Here is a 16,617-nt window from a genome sequence, read left to right as displayed (position 1 = left end):
ACAGTATATCAATAGTTTTAATAATATGGGCATATATGCTACCGCTGGAAACTTACCGTGATTCGTCTGGTTGAGATGGTGTTAAAAAAACTTAAGTGTGTAAATACCACTTAGGTATTTGCAACAATTAACCCTTTTCACATTTCCGGTTTTCTCAGAAGCAAGTCGTTATAGTTGGGTTATAGCGGTAGGCTAATTGAGAGAAAACATTAAATCTATTTTTTGTGTTCTCATTTGCTCAAATAGCAAAAGAAAAACTTGACAATTTATTGTTTTCACAACTTTCAAAAAGAGGAAAAAAAATAGAGAGATTGATAATGGCATCCAGAAGAGAGACATATAGCAATTTTATCGAAACCCCCACAGCCGCTGTATTAGAGACACCCTCACAGCAGCATTAACTAGTTTTTTTAAATTTGATGCAAAGGTAATATAATACAAATTATAGTGTTATAAATGTACATACATAAAAAATAATAATAATATATATATATATATATATATATATATAAAAAAAAACTTTCAAGGATTTACCATGTTGATGAACATTAAAACTGTCTGTGAAAAGGGTCTATTATTGTTTCCAAACAGGTTTCCAGAACACACCCCCTTGTCTATCATTGGTCAAAAAATTGACAGCCTCCCCCCAACTCATGCAATTGGTTGAGCAATGCTGCAGTCTCCGGCTGCTCAAACAGTGATAGAGCCAAAGAGCGAAAAAAGGAAAATCAACCTGCAAATAACTTAATATTTATCTGATCATATTGCTCTGAGATGGGACAGGAACCCTTTTTAAGATTAATTACAATATTAACTATTTGTTTTTAAAAATTACACACTTCAGCTTTAATGTAAAGATATTACAAATGCATCTGATATCCATTCAGCTATGCTAAAACAAATATTACACATTTTATGCATTCAAGTTACATTTGCAAGAGACATAATTGAGACATGGCTGCCTTTAAGCTCTTGCAGAATTGTACATATTTGCATGGCAGGACATGATCTTTAATCTTTATAATAAGTGCTGCATTATGCCACTGTGCATTTTGACCAGTTAAAGTGATAGCCAATGCCCTGAGAAAGCCTCTTTAAAGGCTCAGTAAACACTACCACAAATTTTAATTTATCAGTGCAGTCTCCTCTGTCCACCTGCAAACAAAAGCTCTGCCACATCCTGTATGAATATCTTATTTGCATAACTTAAAGACGTGACAGATTAGTTCTGTTTAAAAAAAATATTCTCATTTCTGTGCTTCCAGTGCAGGTAGCATTTCAGTCTCTTGTGGAATGACCCTGCAGATAAGATCATTCTTGAAGTAGGGTCTCTCTCCAGCTGAAGCTGTGGTTGGGCCCATGAGTTAAAGGAAGAATTGGTGGATCCACGAGCTGCCAGACTCCCGAGTCCCCTTGCTCCTCACAGGCACAGAGACCCAGGTATGGAATCTGGATGGAAAGATCGGCTTCCATAAAGCATCACTTTTTAAAGCATAAAATTCAAATGTTTAAAGTAAAAGGCTGAAACTAACCTTTCGGACTACTTGCACAAAATCTTTAGGATTCTGGGGAGAAAGACCCTGGATCTGGCGAGTACAGGCCTCCAAAGAGGAAGCATGTCCCACAAACAGAATATTTTTTCCTGATATAAAAAAAGAGAAGGGGGTTATTATTAGTAAAGAACAAGTGTGCTTGCCTGACAAGCCTGGGAACACACCATTGGCAGGGCTCAATCCGAGGAGCGGGATAAACGGTTGTCTTACAAATTCCCTCTGCACGCAATAGGATAGCGCTACAACCAACCAGAGCAACGAAGAAGGTGACGTAGTCAGAGAGATGAAACTTTTGCCGTATCCGGTCGGCAAAACTCCGAACACATCTTCCTTTTTTAAGAATGACTTCAGTGCCATTCTTTGTTCTTTTCTAATAAAAAAACTTAACTCCAAGTCTTCCAGAGTCGCGGCCAAAGCCGATTCGAAAGACCGCTTTTCGCCAGCAGCAGCAGCCATCTTCTTTGTTTTCAAGTAGCAGGGAATTCACGCGGAACCATCGCAACTCTGCCATCATTATGTTAAGCCCGCCCACCGACTCTATACACGATGTGATTGGCCTGACTAGTTTGGTTTTTCCAGCTCGAAAGCTAACAGAGATTTGCTAGACGACACTGGCTGCAAAATAAAATTTGCTGCCGCTAGGGTGCGTCTAGATTTCTAGGCTACAAGTGTGCCGCACACGTCAGGAAAAGTGAAGCCAAAGCATTTTGATCACCCCCTAGTAGGGCTGAACGATTAATCGCAACAAAACCGCAATCGATTTGCGATTATTTTATGCGCAGCTTGTCAGTGGAGTGCGGCTGATTGGTAGTAAATACAGCCCCATTTGAACGCCAGAGGGCGCTCTCATGCAAACACGATAAATATGCCCCGCCGCAGAAGTACAATAATGCGCATCATTCCAGGAAATCCCTGAATAAACAGAAGATTGAAACGCTTTGATTAAACATGACTTATAAATACACGACTGCCTTATTCTGTGACTCAAACTCACAGTGCTTTCAGATGGAGCAGCGTTTACAGAGCCGTACATCAATGACAAACTGCGCATAAAAAAATAAATCGCAGCCTTTGCGATTTTAAAATCGCGATAAGCCATCTCGATTTAAGTGCGATTACATGGAAAGTGCGATTAATCGTTCAGCCCTACCCCCTAGTGGCTGGCTGCAGTATAGGTCATAAAACCCACCCTCTCAATGTAATCGAATGGGACACAAGTCAAACTTATAAAATCCACACAAAAAAATCCAATTACACTTCAAATAATTTTTTTCTTTTGTCATTTTCGGTACTGTAGTTCTTATCACACAGTCGTATGTTCAAGTGTTTTTCCAATAATTTGGTTTTAGTTATTTGATGCGATAAAAACATAAAAATTGACAGCTGTGCTTGCGTGAGCAGGAATATGGGCGGGACCTTGATAACGCATCTCCACCGCAGGATCACTACTACGCAGAATCAGGCTCCGAAGGACATAATCGGCAACAGCCATTTCTGCAATTTTCACAGTGGAAGTGGTGGAGACGCGTCGTCCAGCTTTTTACAGTCTATGGTATAGATATGTGAGTCAAGTAAAAGCAGTATTTTGATCACTTACCCTTATCTTTGCAGTATGCCAAAATGTCTTTGGTCACCTGGTGGCTGCGACTTATGTACGTGTCATACGCCTCCGAGACGGTTAGCTTGCTAATGGGTATGTGGGGTCTGAGGAAAGGCAGCTGTTGATTAGGACTGAATTTGAAATACATAGGCCACAGTACATGATCACTCCAGTTGTTACCTGTACGTTGTGTCTACATTAAGGTTGGCCGCAGCAAGATCTGTGGGGGGTATCCAAGCAGGCAAAGATGTCCCTGACACCCATTTAGTCCACTCAAAAAGCCCAGGCTCAACTCGAATGCTTATTGTGCCATCTTGCTGCATTCCTAAAGTAGTACATGACATGTCACAGAGCATTTAAATATAATTTTTTTTATTAAAAATAAAGTGACAATGTCAATAAAGATGTAGCACAACAGAGTGTCATTCTTTCACACTTATTATGATATTATAAGTACAAATCTAATACAACTGTGATTCTCTAAAACAGGGGTTTTCAAATTGGGGTCCAGGGACTCCCAGGGAGCCACAAGGAAATTCTACCTATCTATTGGTGGGTGGAAGAAAAGTGCAACTTCATAGGACTAAATATACATAAATAGATTGATATATTCAATTAATATCCATTAAATATTCCAGCTAATATTTTTCACAGTCTGTAAGACTTTTTAATGTTCTAAAATAAGTCTCTTATGCTCAACAAGGCTGCATTAATTTGATTAAAAATACAGTAAAACAGTAATATTGTGAAACATTATTACAATTTAAAATAACTGCTTGAATATATTTTAAAATGTGATTTATTCCTGTGACGGAAAAGCTGAATTTTCAGCAGCCTTCAGTGTCACATGACCATTCAGAAATTATTCTAATATGCTTATTTGCTGCTCAAGAAACATTCTTATAATTATCAATGTTGAAAACCGTTGTACTGCTTAATAATTTTGTGGAAACCAAGATGCCAATGATTTGTTACATTGTTCATGTATTTAGTCATTGTCGATCAATTAATAAAAAACATCTTTCAAAAATCTTAACTGACTGAACGGTTGTGTATTTATAGTATTTTTATTTTTCACAGTAGAAATTGGATCTTTATACTGTACACGCAAATGTATTGCTACCATTTATATTTTAGAAAGGGTATTTCATATTTGAAGGTCCATGGCATCTAAAAGATTAAAAAACCCTGGTCTAAAAGATATTTACATACACCTATAGGGATTTTCCTGTAGACATGTATAGATTTGTTCACACTGCACAGGTGTAATTTTTGACAGTAACTGAATAAGCTCATTAATTCTCATTCATATCGTTAACGATATAAGAGTGTGATTCTTCCAAATGTAGGTCATGTAAAACAATATTCCCAAGTGGCAAACTCTGCCCTTCTTTATATTATGTTGGCATTCTTATCCATTACACCACTGCTGCCTCCATATTACTGACTGCAGAACGTACCTCTGAGAATTTCATGAGCCGTCTGGACACATCGGAGGCTGGGCGAGCAGTACACAAAATCAATACTGGTATTACTTTCCAGCAGAGCCTCACCTGGAAATCAGACAGATGACATAAAAAGAGCATGATGGACTCTAATGGTTGGTGAAATTGCATGTGGACATTAAAACAATGAGCAGACATACCCACTGTCTTAGCCTGTGTAGATCCAACCACTGTGATAGGAGCATCCATTTCATAGTCCCTGTGCGCTCCCCCCCTGGCGGGCAGTGAAGCAGGCATATTCAGGTTCCTCCTCACATACCTGCCTACAGGAAGACAAACTGAGCTGGCAAACTAACAGCACCATGTGAGCGTGCCGCCACGACCTGTCCGTTCAGATTACCTTTGGAGTCAGAACACTGTGAGAACCAGTGTTTCCCAAACACAACATCCATTCTCTCTCCATGCCGACATACAAACAGGGTCCTTTTAGGGGATCGAGACTGCATGTTGGAGCGAAGCACCTACCATCAACAGCACAAAATGTATTAATAAATTACTCAAATCATTAGCAACTGCACAAACCCAATGTTTATTTTGAACTCAGAAGTTTTTTTTTTTTTCATAAATAATTAGGCACCTGCATAGGTTGGCAAATAACACTCAAGATGGCAGACTCTCCCAGCTTTGAGTTTTCAAAGCATCGAAGGTTGAGCAGCCCATCCAATGCTTTGCTCTCTTTGGAACACTTTTCCGAAGGAGAAGTACAAAAGAAGGAGTGCGATCTGTTCAAGGAGCATGAGAAGAGTTAAATGCACTGCAAAACATTGTTTTTGTTAACATTTAACACATTTAACACTCAGTCAGACTGAAAATGAGATTACATTTTTACATTAATGCATTAAAGGGGTCATATAATGGTACATGCACTTTTACAAGTTGATTGTACTGAAATGTGTGTTAGCAGTGCCTGTACACAACCATCATATAATGATAAAAATCCATCCAGTGTTTTTTTTTTTTTTATCTCCTTATATGTTTTATGTAACGTCACACGGTCAGACGCCCCTCCCACGATTGTTAATTCACAGCAGCGTTTCAACACAGACCCGCCCTGAGCGAGCTGTCATCATAGTCCGCATTGTTGATACGCTGGAGCAGAATGGCGTCTAAGCGATTGTGGTGTTCTGTTCTTGGGTGTAATAATGAACATAGCAGTCATTTTGACGTTCCTAAATCCAAACCGCTGAATACGCAGTGGCTGAGTTTTGTTTTCGAAGGGAATATTCCCCACGATCAACGTCAATGCTTTCATGTTTGCGCGAATCATTTCTCACCAGACTGCTTTAGAAACGAGGGTCAGTATAAAGCTGGACATATACATTACAACAAATTCTTAGGTGTCCTTCAACTACTGCTAGAAATATTCCTGCCGTGACCTCATGTCAGTGCTTCAGCCCTGACAGTTGTACCTAACACTGCATAGATAACGTTACGCATCACTGACAAGCCTACATTTACCGAAAAAAAGTTTTTCATGACCATTAGCTGTAACATCAATCTGTCAATGAACTAACGTATACATCAGTAAACACATAGCGTTCGTATCTCACTACTCTACCCTGCCAGTACATACAAAGATAGATCAAAGTGACATTACGTTAACCAATCATTCAGAAACGTCCTGTTCGAGCCTTAATTCTCGAACTTCTTCGGGGCCGTCATCTTGTTCTGAGTCCGACTCCGGTTCAAATTGATTTGGTTGCACAGATGTGTCCTCAGAGACTCCCACTGCCATTCTTTCTCCAAAATATACCCTCAACTGTTGTCAAGGCAACACTCGGTTGTGTCAAAACGCCCCACAGAACAGAGGGGCGGGGTGAGCAAAGCTCATTATCATTTAAAGCACACTTAAATGGCGTGCTGAAAACAGAGCTGTTTTTGACCAGGTAAAATGAGTGTTTTCTTACAATACTAATGAGAATTTTTAATTAAAGTATATTACAAACTTTTCATTTAGACCCTAAAGAATCATATTAACTTGTACAAAAATGGCATTATATGACCCCTTTAAAATTATGTGGTTGAACTAGGTTTTCTAAGGGTAGGTTGGTTTACACGACAACAAATGTACTAAAAACAGAAAAGTTTTCGTGTATAGACGACAACATTGTCAAAAAACAACTAAAAACGTTGTATTCTGCATGCCAGGCCAGTAGTTGGCGATGTCACTTTGTTAGGAAACACTTCACACAGATAGACTGAACACGTAATACACATGAGCATGATGTCACAGTTTTCAAGAATTCGCATTTTTGTAGTTCACACAGAGACAATAATGGTATCGTTTTCAAAAACCTGCACACTTTGAATCCCGTTTTTAAAAGTTTGCGTTTTCAGGCCCCCAAAATGTAAGTGTAAACAAAGTGTAAATGAACCTAAATAAAAATATCATACATTTTTTTCTGTTTTTAGTTCAAACTGTGTCATATAAATGGCCTCTTAGTTTGCCAAGTAGTTTCTGACATGTTTGCTATGAATTTTGGAGTTTTTTCAAATGCTTAAAGAGATAGTTCACTCATAAATGAAAATTCAGACATCATTTATTCACCCTCATGTCATTCAAAACATGTATGATTTTCTTTCTTATGTGGAACACTCACAAAAATTTTACATTGGTGTCCAAACAACATTGGACCCCAATGACTTCCATTGTATGGATAAAAAAAAAACACTGAGACATTTCTCAAAGTAAGTAATATAGTGTAGGAATGATATGAGGATGGCTGCATCTGAAATTGCATACTTCCTTAATAATAGGTAAAAAAAAGCACTATGTCCGAATTCACAGTACTTATAAAACAGTAGGTGAAAAGTACCCGGATGACTTATTACTTTTGTCGAGATTCCAAAGTGCGCATCCAATAGACACTTTACTATCCCATGAGGCCACGGGAGAGGATTTCTGAATGGCAGCGAAATGACGCAACTGACACTGGTAGGTCACATGACAATGAAAACATAGCAAATGTAGTATGTCTGGATAACATTCATACTACACACATTCATACTACTGTGAGATTTATTTTGTGTGAATATTCAGTATTATACAAATTGGATAATTTGATTTGCTGTTCATGGGTGATGCAATTGTGACATTATGGATAGGTATGGGGATGTAAGGTTTGAGGGCGAACCAAACATAAATGAATCTTCCAGGTGATTTGTTCAAACATAATTCCACACCGAACTCAACATTCCAGACCCCAAATCACCAATCCAGAGGCATAAAATCCAGGCTCCAGCCAGTCTACGCTAAGAACTTTATGGCCATGCAAGCAACTAAAGTAAGAACGTTGTCAATGTTAGATGGTTTGGAAAAAGACTGATTGGATCAGAGATGGCAAAGCTCAGTGCCCGATCAAGATAACGGCAAAGGTTGCTTGATCCCACGACATACAGTGCAATGCATAAGTGAATACACCCATGCTAAGGTTGACTAAAAAGAGGAATAAAAAATCATATTTTGGAAATTGAACTTAATGCCTTAATTTAAAAAATTAGGAAAAATTCAACCTTTAAGGACACCAATTTTCTTTGTGAATGAATAATGTATCGTAAATAAATAAATGTTCTTCCTTAAAATACATGGTGCATAAGTGAGTACACCCCTATGTTAAATTCCCATAGAGGCAGGCAGATTTTTATTTTTAAGTATTTAAAAAAAAATTTTTTTGGGATACTATGCATCCTGATAAAGTTCCCTTGGCCTTTGGAATTAAAATAGCCCCACATCATCACATAGCCTTCACCATACCTAGAGATTGGCATGGGGTACTTTCCATAAGATCATCTCTCAATGCAAATCAAACCAGCTATTAGGCTAACTGAAATAAAACCATGCCAATCTCTAGGTATGGTGAAGGCTATGTGATGATGTGGGGCTATTTTAATTCCAAAGGCCAAGGGAACTTTATCAGGATGCATAGTATCCTAAATTTTTTAAAAAAAAAATACTTAAAAATAAAAATCTGCCTGCCTCTATGGGAATTTAACATAGGGGTGTACTCACTTATGCACCATGTATTTTAAGGAAGAACATTTATTTATTTACGATACATTATTCATTCACAAAGAAAATTGGTGTCCTTAAAGGTTGGATTTTTCCTAATTTTTTTAATTAAGGCATTAAGTTCAATTTCCAAAATATGATTTTTTATTCCTCTTTTTAGTCAACTTTAGCATGGGTGTCTAAACTTATGCATTGCACTGTATACAAAACAGACCTCCTTCTTCTTAAGGAACTCTGAATGAGGTTGAAATCTCTTATAACCAAAGAGACTGAGACTTTACCTATAAAAATAAATAAAATCATCCCAAAACAATTCTTAATGGACTTATAATCAAACATCGTTCAACTACATAATTCTATATTGTGTCTACAACCTATATGTGTGTCTAATATGCTTAGATCCCATATAAGTCATGTAATTGTTATAACTATTAGATGTTTGAATGAAAGTGTGTCGTTTCCTATCAGTATGATCCTATGTTCTTAATTCAAAAGATGGCTTGATTGAAGTCTGTGTAAAATGTTTCGTATTCTTATAATAGTAATGATGTCTAAACTGTGGCCTCTGTACTCTCTACTAGAGCTTGGAGAGTAAGGAGATCACAGATAACGCATGATTTACGATGAGAAGTGAAGAAAATGCCACCTCTCAAATAAAGACAGTGTCTAATTGGTCAGATAAAGAAAAAGTAGATTCAAAAACAATCATGGAGAAGCCATGACGGAGTGACTAGACAGACTCAGAAGAACATGGGTCAAACAGCTTCATTCAAGCCATCTACTCTTGTCTCAATTTTCTTTCTTTTCTTAGTTTTCTTTTCTTTTCCGTTGTGAGTCTTGGTTCTAAGTTAAGTTTTGTGGCAAAGTTTCGGTCCACGATTCTTTTGCAAAGCCTGCTTTACAGCTTCAAAGACTTTCCATTCACCCGCCAGCACACCACGTGATTGGCCGCCCCAGACATCTAACGTTATCCAGGCACGAGGAGACGCCAGCCAACGAACCCAGGAAACCCCTTTTACGCAACAAAAGGGAATCCCCAAAAGGAACACAAAACAAGCAGGTAGCCTCCAGACTCTTAAGCTGAACTGGTGTATTTATATAGATTTAATATGATTGATGGTTCGTTCAGGTCATGTCTTATAAGTGCATATAGAATCTCGAAATTTCATCATCTCACTCTTAAAACTCATTCTTTCCTCACTCTCTTTCTTTCTGCAACTCGTATGAATGTGTGTGTGCGTGTGTTTGTGTTCGATATTAGTTTATGTGTTAGAATAATCAATAAAGTCTTGTTTGTATTTTAAAGAGAAGTGTTACTTGTGTTATGTGCTTATGAATTTAATGTCTTAAACTGCTGATCTAAGTTACCTTGCTAACAAATAGTGTTTCACTATAGTTTGGATATTTATATCCGCTGCAGAGCTGATAGTTACGGCCGGTTCAAATGAACCCTGGACGAGTCATTTGCTCGGCCGTAATAAGTGATTCTTTCGAATTCCCTATAAATTAATTAATAATTCACTAAATTACGTTACAGGGAATTGGCAAGCTGACATGCACAGTTATTGTTATGTGTGAAAAGGGACATGCACTTGTATGTATGACGGAAAAAAAGAATAGTATAGAGAGCACGTAGGTGAAGCGAGCGTTACTGCAGTGTGTGTCTCCCTATATGAGCTCTGACAAATAAAAGTAGTTCCAAATTTCCTTGTATGCCTGCATTAATTCGTTCCACATCCCCTCTTACACTATATAGAACATACTTGTTTAATGGATGCAAACAAAGTGATTTCTTATTCAAAAGAAGTACCTACTCGGGAAGTATGTGATTTCGGATGCATCCGGTGAGTATGTGTTAGGTGAACTTTCCCTTGAGCCTCAAGCAATGTGAAAGAGTCTTGCTGAGAACTGATCATTTGGAGAACTTACCCGTGGAAAACCCACGTGTCAGACTCATCTGCAGGGCTCACATAATTCTCAGGCAGCAGTGCAGAGATGCCTGTTCCCAGAGACGTGCCGTACACCCAGCCCTCACTGGTACTCATTTGCTCCACTGTAGATGAGAAGATAAAGTCTCCTGGCACCAGTTCCAGCTCATCGTCATTCTGAGGAGTGTAGGGGTACATCACTCGCAAAGTCTGACAGTGAAACAGAGGTTAGTGTGCATTAAAGTGGATTTGCATGAACTAGTAAAACAATAAAACTGCATGAATGAGACTAATAGCAGGACATTGTCTCAATTGGGCCTCACCTCGTGATTCGCAAATCGGATGTCCCGTGAAAAGAGGGCAGCTAGCCAGTCACAACCCAGCTTTACCTCAATCCCTCTTGCCAACTTTTCCAAGGAAGAATAATGATTGGTTGGGAAGTGATAGGCTAGAGTCAAATGAAGCTGCTTTTTATGTGGTTCCACATGGACATCTATGAAATACATAAATAAATAAATAAATAAATATTGTCATGAGCATTTTTATGAATTGATAATCATTCTTTATTCAAATACCCTTTTTGATTAATGAATCAGTATCAGTTAATTCAATTTGAACAGATTTTTAAAAACATAAATCATTCATAATGTTTAATAGTTTAGCAATTTATCTTGGACAATTATAGATTTAAAGGGATAGTTCTTCCTAATAGAAATAGAAATAGAAAATTCTGTCATCATTCACTCTCATGTCTTTGATGTCATGTGAATGTTTTTGCTGCTCTTGTCCATATATTAAAACCGTACAGTGTCCATGGGTCGTCAAGCTCAAAAATGGAAAAAATAAGCATCATAAAACCATAAAAAAGTACTCTTTTTTTATCTTATCCTATATGATATTATGTGCATTATATGAGTTTTCTGAAGCCATATGATAAATTTGAGTCAGGAAAAGAACATTATTTTAGTTTTGCTTATAGTATTTATTCATATTTGTAATGAGCTTTTTTGTAATATTTAAAAATTTTATTACAATTTTAGATTTACCAATTTTGGCAAGTGCTTTTGTCACTTTTTTTTTTTTTTAAATCTATTTATCTTTAGTAATTGTTTTACAGTTTTAGTCATTTTAATATTTCAAGTTGTTCGTCTAATATTTCTAATTCATTTCAACTTTATTTCAATTAACGGAAATTATTTTTATTAGTTTTAGTGGTAACGCTACAATAAGGTCCAATTAGTTAACATTAATAAATGCATTAACTAACATCAACTGACAATGAGCAAGACATTTGTTACAATATTTATTATTCTTTGTTAATGTTAGTTAATAAAAATACAAGCTGTTCGTTGTAAGTTAATGTTAAAGTTAATGTTAATGTTAATGCTCAGGTCCATTAAATAATATTAATAGATCCAACTTTTTGATTTTAATAATGTATGATGAGTAAAAGTTGAATATAGCATCAAATAAGATTAATGAATACTTTCATTGTATTTTTCATTGTTAGTTGAAGTTAACTAAAAATGAACTAATATTAAGAAATGAAACCTTCTTGCGAAGTGTTACCATTTTAGTTAACAGTAACAACTCTTATTCGCTGATAATTAAATCTTTTAAAAATCCAAAAAAAAATAAAATGTTTTTTTAAATGCCCTGCTTTCATTGTATTGATAAAAGCAGCTTGGACATTCTGCCAAATTTCAACATTCATGTTCCAAGTAAGAACGACATGAGGATGAGTAATGAGCTGATTAGGAAAAAAAACGTGAGCACTATCCAGGCACCATCTGTGACAAATGCTCTGATCACGCCTCCCCACCAGCTTTAGTGGCAGCCTCCACAGCAAAGTCAGCCGCAAACTTCTTCAGTGTCTCAGCCACCTGCTCCTCCACAAAGAGGCCAATGAAGTTGGTGGAGGTGTAGAGCTCCAGGGGCAAAGGGCTGGGGAAGCGTCCTCTCCACTGATTCACTGTAGACTGCAGAGCTTCACACAGAGCCACTAGTTTATTGTCTGGACACTGTAAACACATAAAATGAAGAAATGTAAAAATTTCCACAGCATAATTAGAATAGATCAGATTAAAATAGAAATTGTGACTCACCATAAAGAACTGGCAGAGTGTGATGTGTGGAAATATGTTGTGAGCTTTGTTCTTTCCACAAGTCAAGCGAGACTGCTGCCAAAAATGGGATAGCTGGTTTTGTAAAGGCCCACTGGGGCGCAGGTAGAGCACATACTCTCTGGGTAAAGGGTCGTCCAGGAAAGGGTCATCCAAATGTGAGAAAAGCCTAAGGAGACATATGCACATGATCATAAATTCTAAAGCATAGCTAAACCAGCATGTAAAGTATGTGTAATTGTAACTGTCAACCAATTATTCTGCTTGTTTTATGTATAGAACTGCTGGTTTGATGCAAATGAAGCACTAGAGGGCAGTGCAATTTCTTTAGACTGAGGGCTTCAACCTTGCTCCTGGGGAACCAATGTAAAAAAGCATAACGCCTGCTAAAGCTGTGGTACGCAGGGAAGGAGAACAGAGGCTGGATTTTTTTAAAGGATGTCAAAGGAGGAGAGGCTTCACTACGCTGAATAAACCGCTTTTGTGGGAAAGCGGCTTATCATTTAATGAATCGACAGCCAATCGGCTAATCTTCAACATATTTGCTCTTAAACATTCGTTTTGGATAGTTTACACCGAAAAAAATCCAGTTTTATAAAAGAAGTCATGGACATTTGGTGACAGGTATGATTCGGTTTACGGCAACTCTCATTCATTTCTATGGTATCTGCAAACAGTGATTGTCGCACAACTCTGAACTCTGAAATTCATTGACGTCAAGGCTGTAATGTGATTGGTTATCAAGGCACAGATGATCCAAGTTGGCTGTTACACTTTCCCCAATGTTAGAGCCACGGACCCTCGTCGTATCTCCCAATAATAAGACCACCGGTGCGTTCCAGTTCGCCTACTTATACTATGCCCTAAAAGAATGTACTGTTTTCGTAAAGAAAAAGTACGTGTGTAGCAGAATACTAGGCAAGCTTTGGGACATACTACTTCGTCATAACGTTTAAAATGCCGTCAATCATCTTGTCACAATTCAATTTAATTTAATTTCCTACCGTTTCAGAGAGACATAAAAAAAAAACCCGTAAAAAAACGTCTCCGGTTACTTTCGTAACCTCGGTTCCCTGAAAGGCAAGGAACGAGACATTACGGATGTCGTATATGGGAACTCCTCTCATCCTTCACTTCCGCTGAAATCTTATAGGCTAACGCCAGCAGAGCTGGCCAATTGACGCAAATATGCAAATACTGAAACACCGTTGCAGTTATAATGCAAGTGCAGCGTCAATTCCCTTCAGAATCGAACAACGCTAAATTAATAGCGAACACGGCGGCGAGCGTAATGTCTCGTTCCTTGCCTTTCAGGGAACCGAGGTTACGAAAGTAACCGGAGACGTTCCCTATCAAGGCTACGGAACTCGACATTACGGATGTCGTATATGGGAACTGTATAGAATCCCGCCGTGGCAGCAAACTACTGAACAGACCCAATACAAACCTCGCCCCCAGAATGGAAGTGCCTGATAGGCCGAGATTGACAAATAGCGAACCTCTAACCTCTGATAGGTCCAAAGGGACCAATCACAGGAACACACCAACACTACCGGAATTTGCATATCCCGAGCAGTATAACTGGGGGAAGGTTGCACTGTAGACCAACAGGGCAACAACAACAACAGAGAAGCCAACGCATAGCGGTGACAATAGTATAACACACAAATAGCACACAGAACAACTCATGAGCAAAGCGCAGAGCTGCTCTCTTAATGCTGTGTAAGCGATCAACTCACCGAAAGCACTCGAGACGCTACAGAGGGTAAATCCAACTTATAAAATCTGGCAAACGTGTTCTGAGAAGACCAGCCAGCCGCAAGACATAAATCCTGAATAGACATACCCTTAGTCCAGGCCCACGAGGAGGCAATCGCCCTAGTCGAATGGGCCTTGATGTTCAGGGGACATTCCTGTCCCAGGCAATCATAAGCCAAAACAATAGCGTCCACGATCCAGTGAGCAAGCCTCTGTTTTGAGACCCCCCGTCCCTTGTTGCATCCACCAAAGCACACAAACAGCTGGTCCGATTGTCGAAACGCTGCCGAGCGAGAAATGTATTCTCGGAGCGCTCTGACTGGGCAAATAGCACTCTGAGCATCCGAACCCTGAGAGGTTGATGGCTCAGCGGACAGGGCAGGCAGAGAAACGATCTGCGCTCTGAACGGGGTATTGAGCGACTTAGGAACGTAACCCGGTCTCGGTCTGAGAGTAACATTACAGTTTCCCGGTCCAAAGCGAATACAATCTTCACTTACAGAGAAAGCCTGTAAATCCCCAACCCGCTTCGCCGAGGCGAGAGCGAGAAGCAGAGCCGTTTTAATCGATAGCTCCTTAATGGCAATCGAGGCTAGGGGCTCAAAAGGCGGTCGTGACAAAGCCTCCAAGACCAAAGCTAAATCCCACGGCGGCACAGAAGGCGGCCGTGCAGGGCACAATCTCCTAGCTCCCTTGAGGAACCGTGTCACCGACGCATGTCTACCGATAGACTGTCCGTCAACAGGGGGGTGAAACGCGGCAATAGCGGCCACATAAACCTTCAGAGTGGATGGCAGGCTCCCTTCATCCATCCTATACTGAAGGAAGCGTAGAATATCCGACACAGAACAGTCCGCTGGGTCTATACCGACATCCTGACACCATTTAGAGAACACACCCCACTTCAGAGCATACAGGCGCCTGGTGGACGGAGCTCGCGTCTCCGCGATGGTATTCAAAACCCGCGAGTGCAGCGCGTCCCGCCCGCTCAGCGACCCTGTAGCGGCCACACATGGAGGCTCCACAGCGCGGGGCTGGGATGCCAGATCGTTCCGCTCGCCTGAGACAGAAGGTCCTTCCTGAGCGGGATCTCCCATGGCTGCCCTGCTAGCAACTCTACCAAATCCGCGAACCAGGGCTGATTCGGCCAGTTCGGGGCTACCAGAGTCACCGCCGCCTTCTCCTCCCTGATTTTGCACAACACCATGGGCAAAATTTTCACCGGAGGAAAGGCATAGAGACAGACTCTCGGCCATCGCGCAGTCAGCGCGTCCACCTCCCGGGGGGAACGGGACAGCGAGAAGAACATCTGACAGTGCGCGTTCTCGCTCGTTGCAAAGAGGTCGACCTCCGCCCTGCCGAAACGATTCCATATCAGCTGAACCGTCCCGGGGTGAAGCCTCCACTCCCCCTGGGGAATCCCGCTTCTCGAGAGCATATCCGCCCCGCGATTTAGAACACCGGGGATGTGCGCCGCTCTCACCGAGAGGAAAAACCGGTCCGCCCATAGCAGAAGGGATTCCGCCTGCCTGAATAGGGCTTTGGAATGTACACCGCCTTGGCGATTTATGTACGAAACCACGGAGGTGTTGTCTGTCCGAATCAACACATGCCGCTGCTCCAGCTGAGACCGGAAGGTTTTTAGAGCTAGAGAGACCGCTTCCAGTTCCAAGCGATTTATGTGCCACTCCATCTGCTTCTCTGACCACCGACCCGAGGCGGGCTTGCCCAAGCAGACCGCTCCCCATCCGGTGGATGAAGCGTCCGTCAGGACCTCCACTCGCTGCGTCACTAAGCCCATAGGGACACCTGAGCTGAAGAGATCTGGGTTCCTCCACGGGGCCAGGGCGCGGGCGCATCCGCTGGTGACCATAACGCGCCTGTGGCCAGAATACCACGCACTCGGGGGAACGCGCGCTTTCAGCCAGTGTTGAAGCGGTCTCATATGCAGCAGCCCCAGATGACACACCGAAGAAGCCGCTGCCATCCGTCCCAGTAGCCTCTGAAACTCTTTCAGTGGGACGAGCCTGCCAGGTCTGAAGAGACCGAGAGAAGAACTCAGAGCCTCCGCTCGCTCGGGGGAGAGGCGCGCTCTCATTCTCACCGAATCCAAGCACACTCCCAGGAATGTTATCGTCTGG

The 16,617-nt window shown here is 40.5% G+C and overlaps 1 protein-coding gene across 1 annotated transcript in view; it reads right to left on the bottom strand.

The window, feature by feature from the left end:
- Positions 1-657: 657 nt before the first annotated feature.
- ubash3bb (ubiquitin associated and SH3 domain containing Bb) overlaps positions 658-16,617 on the bottom strand; it is a 29,117-nt gene continuing 13,157 nt past the window's right edge. Inside the window, exons 3-14 of the mRNA XM_084419952.1 lie at positions 12,701-12,887; positions 12,418-12,616; positions 10,919-11,088; positions 10,597-10,805; positions 5,236-5,380; positions 4,999-5,119; positions 4,799-4,921; positions 4,614-4,706; positions 3,334-3,478; positions 3,151-3,257; positions 1,533-1,642; positions 658-1,449 (exon numbers count right to left, since the gene is read on the bottom strand). Coding sequence (XP_084276078.1) covers positions 1,312-1,449; positions 1,533-1,642; positions 3,151-3,257; positions 3,334-3,478; positions 4,614-4,706; positions 4,799-4,921; positions 4,999-5,119; positions 5,236-5,380; positions 10,597-10,805; positions 10,919-11,088; positions 12,418-12,616; positions 12,701-12,887 — 1,747 coding nt within the window. The 3' untranslated portion in view covers positions 658-1,311. The remainder of the gene's footprint in view (positions 1,450-1,532; positions 1,643-3,150; positions 3,258-3,333; positions 3,479-4,613; positions 4,707-4,798; positions 4,922-4,998; positions 5,120-5,235; positions 5,381-10,596; positions 10,806-10,918; positions 11,089-12,417; positions 12,617-12,700; positions 12,888-16,617) is intronic.

The sequence above is a fragment of the Rutilus rutilus genome (assembly GCF_951802725.1).
Source record: "Rutilus rutilus genome assembly, chromosome: 9".
Classification (NCBI taxonomy): Eukaryota; Metazoa; Chordata; class Actinopteri; order Cypriniformes; family Leuciscidae; genus Rutilus; species Rutilus rutilus.
Note: the sequence above shows the minus strand (reverse complement) of the source record. Positions and strands in the feature narration are given on the sequence as shown.